The sequence below is a fragment of the Quercus suber genome, unplaced genomic scaffold (assembly GCF_002906115.3).
Source record: "Quercus suber isolate HL8 unplaced genomic scaffold, Cork oak 2.0 scaffold_44, whole genome shotgun sequence".
Lineage (NCBI taxonomy): Eukaryota > Viridiplantae > Streptophyta > Magnoliopsida > Fagales > Fagaceae > Quercus > Quercus suber.
This window is the reverse complement of record NW_027069509.1, coordinates 1,705,198-1,711,674: the sequence shown is the minus strand read 5'-3', so window position 1 is coordinate 1,711,674 and position 6,477 is coordinate 1,705,198. Positions and strand designations below refer to the sequence as shown.

Genomic DNA, 6,477 nt, shown 5'->3' with positions numbered 1-6,477 from the left:
AGCTCACCTAGTCAAACTAGAGTCTGTAAGTTGCATGACTAATAGGGGAAAAGCTAAAGCAACATAACATCAAAGATAAAGACAGAAAAATTGTCCACTTGAACCAAAACTATTACCTGAACTATAACTGATGTTGTGGTATTTGGATTGATATTCAAAATGCAAATGCTTTGCAAGGTCCTCTTCACTATCATCTCATACTCCCTTTCCAATTTTCCTGAACCACAGAGAAATTTTTTTACACGTTGAATAGCATGAGTCAAATAAGCCAGAGTTATAGTTCATATAAAACCCATAATCCACTCAAAAGACAACACATTCCTATCTTACGAAGTGACAAGCCCAAAGCTACAGTTAGATGCAATTCACAGAGTAGAAGCATATCAACTGTGAAATTTTCTTGGTTTCATGTGGATTAACTAGCTTCAAGCAAGGTTATTTAGCACCAATAAAATGCTAAACTAAATTCCTGCATTAATTTTCCAAATACATATATCCCAAATCCTATCAAATACTATACATGTTGAGAAAACAAACCACTAATGATTTCATGGGATCTGTTAAAATGGCACATTTTGAAACTTTGGTTATAAGATTCCATGAGGAATCCAAGTAAGAATCTATAGAAGTATCTTCATTCATTGCAATAGAAAACAATTCTGGATACAATTCTTTCAAATTCTCACACCATATACCATGAAAAAAAATTGCACTCTACTGTCATCCCCGACCACAAAACTAATGTTTTTCACAAATCTATCCCAAGTCGCCCTTACTAACCCCATTGCAATAGTAGGCATATTATATTGTAATAGGTAAACATAGACCATATAATAGTTGGGCTATAAAAACAGATACAGAACTCACCAATCTGCCCTGACTTAGGCTTCCAAATAACTTCAATGCAAGCCTTCTCAGGGTTTTCATTCTTCTTCGTTCCGGCTTTTGGTCCATACACTGCAACAAGAACTTTGGTATCCCCTAAAAACAAAAACAAAAACAAAAAAATACCCACCAATCCAAAGTGGCAAACTAAGATAAGCAATAAAATAAAGAACTGGAATGAGAAGATAAACAAATGCCCTCGAAAAGAAAAGCCAAACAAAAGTTTAGGGGGGAAAATTTTTACCTTGAGTCCAACTGGCAGAGCCATGAGCACGGTTGAGGATATTGCGGGAACAAGCAAGGGGTCTCAACTGGTTTGCTTTACGGCCATCTAATCTATCTATTTCCATTGTCTAATCTTCCACAGCTAAAACCAACAATTTCTTCAACAGGAAAAAAATATCGTCAAAATTTTACAAGAAAGAAAAAAAGTAGAGAGTCGCCAACAACACAATGCAAAACTTAGAGAGGGTTCATGGTGACAGAGAGAGTGCAGGTGATGTTCTTACAGTGAATGCCCAGAGAGAGTGTTGTCTTCTTCACGCCGCTAGGTTGAGGAGATGTTACCGTGTGTGTGTGAGCGAGAGAGAGAGACGTGAGAGTGAGAGGGTCTGAGGGAGCTTGAATTCGATGGCTATGGTTGGGAATTGGGTTGGGTTGGGTTGGGTTGGGTCAGGTAAGACTGCAAGCTATGGAATTCGGTTTTGCTGACCTAAAAACCCAGCCCAAGCCACAATATCTGAAAATTAATTTCAGAATTTGCATGTACATTCAACATGCATAACTTTTCAAATAATTAGTATAATTTTTTAAACTTAGGGTCCATTTAGATATCACTGAAAACTGAAAACTAAAAATATTGTAACAAAACAATTTTTAAATGTGTAAGTAGGACCCATTTTTAATGAAAAAGTTTCTGAATAAAGTACTTGCGGGTCTTGTGAACAGTACATGGGACCCATTGGAAAGCATAATCTACTCTTCTAAAAAAATAAAACAAAACAAAACAAAATGTGAAACGTAGACGCTATGCACAGACTCAGTATCCAAACATGTACTTAGACTTAGTTTAGATAGCATTTTTCAGTGGGCGTTGCGCGTTTACATTTAATTTTTGTAGGTCCCGTGCACTGTTCACAAGACCCACAAGTACGGAATTCATTTTAAAACTGGGTCTCATGATACTATTCACACATTTAAAAATTATTTTACTATAGTGTTTTCAATTTTCATTAATTCATTTATTAAGTTTTTAAATTAAAAAACTCCTAAAAAACTAAAACAAAAATATTTCTCAAAATTTGTCGATAGACTGTGCCAAAGGTGGCCACCAATCTTGAGGAGACGAAGCAGTGGATCACACCGGTGTAAGTATAAATCATTTACAATTTACCACTTCGACTTTTGTTTTTTTCTTGGGTAAATTGCAATTTACACCAATAAAGTTTGGAAATATTTGGATTTTACACTTTAGAGTTTCAAAATTTGACTTTTACCTCGTGAAATTTGAGAGTGTTTAGATTTTACACCATGACATTTCAAAATTTGGATTTTACCTCATAAATTTTAGTTGTGTTTGGATTTTACTTTCTAAAGTTTGAGAGTGTTTGAATTTTACACCCTAAAATTTCATAATTTTGAGTGTAAAATCCAAACACCCATAAACTTTAGGAGGTAAAATCTAAATTCTGAAACTCCAAGGGTGTAAAATTCAAACACTCCCAAACTTCAGGAGAAAAATCCAAATTCTGAAACTTCAGAATGTAAAATCTAAACACCCCCAAACTTTAGGGGTGTAATTTGCAATTTACCATTTCTTCTTTATATTAACATTTGTTATTATTTGTGGGTTCCAGTTAACTCAACTAGTAAAGTCTATTGGTTTTGTACTTATAACTCACTTGGATGAATATCTATGATGTGGTCCCATATTTGATTCTAAAATTAAGAAATAAAACTCTTTGAAAATAAATAATTTTATGACACATGGCGCAAAATTGAAACTCTAATTTGGAATTCTAGTTTGATTTTCTCTCATCTTCACCTATTATTTTATATATAGATTTTATCTTAGATGTGAAATTTATTATGTCTATAACTTTATTGAAATGCAAGCTTATATACAATTTTTTAGATGTTATACTTATGTTATTCAATTAAATGATACTAAATGGCTGCATTAATCAATACAGTACGAAAAAGTTTTATCTTCTCACAAAGATAATTAAATTCAGAGTACATTAGCTAAGAAATTACATCAAATTATGTTTTTTTAAATATAATACAATGTAATTAATAGTTTGTTTGATTGAGGGATGGAGGGAGAGTATAGTATAGTAGAGTAGAATTGACCCAAATTAACCTATTTTAAGTTAACTTTACTCTACTCCCTCACCCCCCCCCCTCCCTATCCCCTCAATCCAAACAAACCCTAAAAATCTAAGGATATATTATACTTAACTCTTTTGAAGTTATTGGAATTACCACTCCCTTCCAAACATTCATATAAATGAAAACTTTTCTATTGAGTTTTTTGTAAATACAATATATAATTCTATAGCCTCTAAAATTATTACTTCTTTAACAAAATATTTCATTTAAAAAAAAACATTCATACTTATTTGTACAATGTTTCAAGGGAATTTGTTTTATACAAAGAAGTATCAGGTGTATTGGATATATCTTCTCCCTCATATGTTGGCCCCCACAATTATGTAGTCAAAGTTGATTCAATTCATTTTGAGACTTAAGGTGATAACATTTAATGTTTTAGAAATAAATAAATAAATAAAATATTTACTAAATATTATTTATTCACCTTATATATATATATATATATGAGATTAGGTTCAAGTTACACCTGGTGTAACTCTAAGCAATGTTACACTACCTAATAACTTATTATTGAATTTATTTTTAAAAAATCAATTATTGGATTACATTATCTTCGTATATTCTCCATGCTTACAAAATTTCAAGATGATCAGAGATCAATAATCATGTCATCAATCATTATTTAAATTTAAGTTTTTGTAATTTAAAATAATGCATAAAAATGAGTTTATGGATCGAATGGTTAATTATATCCGTTTGGCATGAAAATTAGAATGCATGTTAAAAACATATAGAATATATAATTCAACAGTTAATTTTTTAAATTATGATTCAATAATAAGTTATTGAGTAGTGTAACATTATTTAAAATGCACAAAGTGTATCTTGAACACAAATATGTTGTGAGCGAGAACATGTAAGAATGAGATTATTGCCGCACTTACACAAATCTCAAGGGAGGGATTGAGGAGAATCATTTTGTCCAAGGTTTGGATATGAATTTTTTTGAAAAATATATTCCGTAATTTATACAATTGTTTGATATTTATCTAGTTAGTATAGATTTATGGTTGCTATTATGGTTGCTATGAGCCTGTGACTTTCAAACGAAACAAACAATTTTATTGTATTCAACAAAAATGAAAAATAAAAAATTGTGATTTGTTGTATTTTATTTTATTGTTGTCGATAAATTTTTTTGTTGTCATCTCGATCTCAATGCTGTCAATTTGGACCCCTGCTTTGTGCTCTGAACTTGGTGGACTATTCTTTCTAATGACTTTTGGAGGATTACTTGTTTGGTTTCTCTCAAACCCCTACTCCTCCACTCTTGATTTATATCAATCAAATCCTGTAACAAACGAGCAGAAGTTCTACAGATAAGACTTCAAAAGTCACCAAAAAAAAAAAAAAAAAAAAATTTCTTACTAAAAAATCCAGGATGAAATATAGAATAAATGCAGCACATGAAAGTTTCTTATACCTTTTTGCCAAGTTCACCCATTCCAACATGTGATCTGCTTGTGCGTAGACAGGCACAGGCACCTACGATCTGTTTCAGACTCATTTTCTTTCTTCTCCCAAGCTTCATATCATACCTAGCAAAGTGAGAAAAGCCAGAATATTTAAAAAAAAAAAAAAAATTCCACTCAAAACCATTAACTACAAAAAGATCTGTCATGTGATATGTCAGCAAAACATGGCAAACAAAGAATTAAAATGAGCGGAGGACTAACCTGAGCGAGGTAAAAAGAGAGACATAGAGATAAGTGCTGTTTCGGCTGAAGGGCTAAGGAGAGTAATAAATGGGAGAAGAAAGAGAAAGAAGTGAGGAGAAAGGCATGGCAGTTCGTTGATAAAATGAGGGATGAGAAGGCAGTATGGCACTCCTTAGTGTTGCAGGATTGCATGGAATGATCACATTCATTTTTTGCCTACCTAAACCAGATTCTTAAAATTGAAGAACCTAGCTACTTTTTTGTCATTTTCTTCATGGTCCTGCTGCGAGCTAGGTACCTCCTCCATCCAAAGTCCAAACTACAAAACCGAATAATACATATGTTGCTTCACTTCTAACAATAGAAATTTCACACATAGTAAATTAAAAGAACAAAGATTGAGCTTCCAAAACCAAGTTCCCCAGCCACAAATAATCCAATGAAGAGCTCTGTAATGCCTTAAGAACATTTCTAGCATCTGCTTAAATTAAAAGCTTGTTTAATGTGTGATAAAAGTTGGGAAGATAGGTGATGAACCAAGTTCTTTTGCTAAGGCCCAATGCAGAAAGTGATGGCTCAAATTTTTTGCAAAACTTTGGTCCAATTATCCAGTACTTAATGAACTGGACTATTGGACACAGGCCGGTCCCCAATTTTAAGGATTGAATCCATAACCTCAAGGAGGAAAAGAGAGAATCCAAAAGGCAAAAGTGTTAACCCCAAAAGTGTTCTGTGTGACCTTCTCTTTCTCTCCCTCAGTAGGAGCCACTCTCTCTTGCCTTAGAGCATCCACATCCGGATGCTATATCTCATCCTATTTTACCATCTCAAAAAGCTACTTTATCTATTATACCATACCATTTTACAATACACCCAACATCCCAAAACTCTATATCTCATCCTTTTATTAAAATATTATTTTTTTAATCTTTCTTTATTATTACTTTTCCAACCATCATTTTTTTTTGTTTCAAATTCAACTATTCTACTTTTTCAAGTTCATCCATTCCAACGGTTGGAATATCCTCAACAACCTTGCCAAATTTTTTTTATTTTCAATTTATTTCCAACTATTTAACAACCAGTCAATTTTTTTGCAGAAATTGAAAAGAGTAGCTGTCATTGCATTTAAGTGGAATTCAGCAGCTACGCAGTTGAGTACAGATAATGCTTTTCTTCATCCTGAGTGTTAATATGAATTATTGATTAGCAAGTGTACATAACTGCAGATGGATGTAGTTTCTGAATATTATAATAAATCTAATCTATTTCCTACTTTCTCTGTCCATCCTCAATTCTTCCTTTCATTGTCACCTTAAAATATGCAGAGCAAATCAACTAAAAGCCCACAAAGAAAATCTATGGCTGTTTCTCTATGGAATGTGACCACATAAAAATCAAAAGCTTCAGACTTGGAGGGTATAACAAAAAGCACTTCAATATCTAAGTATTAATTTTGTACCCAATTTACACCACTTTAAACTTCATCTTTCAAAAATTATAAGTAAATTAACAATAAAGTTATGAAATTTTTTATTTT

General features: G+C 32.4%; 1 protein-coding gene across 1 annotated transcript; it reads right to left on the bottom strand.

The window, feature by feature from the left end:
- Positions 1 to 51: 51 nt before the first annotated feature.
- On the bottom strand, positions 52 to 1,610 carry LOC136066733 (exosome complex exonuclease RRP46 homolog). Its single transcript, XM_065771490.1, has 4 exons — positions 1,395 to 1,610; positions 1,130 to 1,268; positions 868 to 981; positions 52 to 217 (listed from the first exon to the last, which is right to left on the bottom strand). The coding sequence occupies exons 2-4, from the start codon at positions 1,233 to 1,235 to the stop codon at positions 54 to 56; spliced, it is 384 nt and encodes a 127-aa protein (XP_065627562.1). The 5' UTR covers positions 1,236 to 1,268; positions 1,395 to 1,610; the 3' UTR covers positions 52 to 53.
- Positions 1,611 to 6,477: the final 4,867 nt, after the last annotated feature.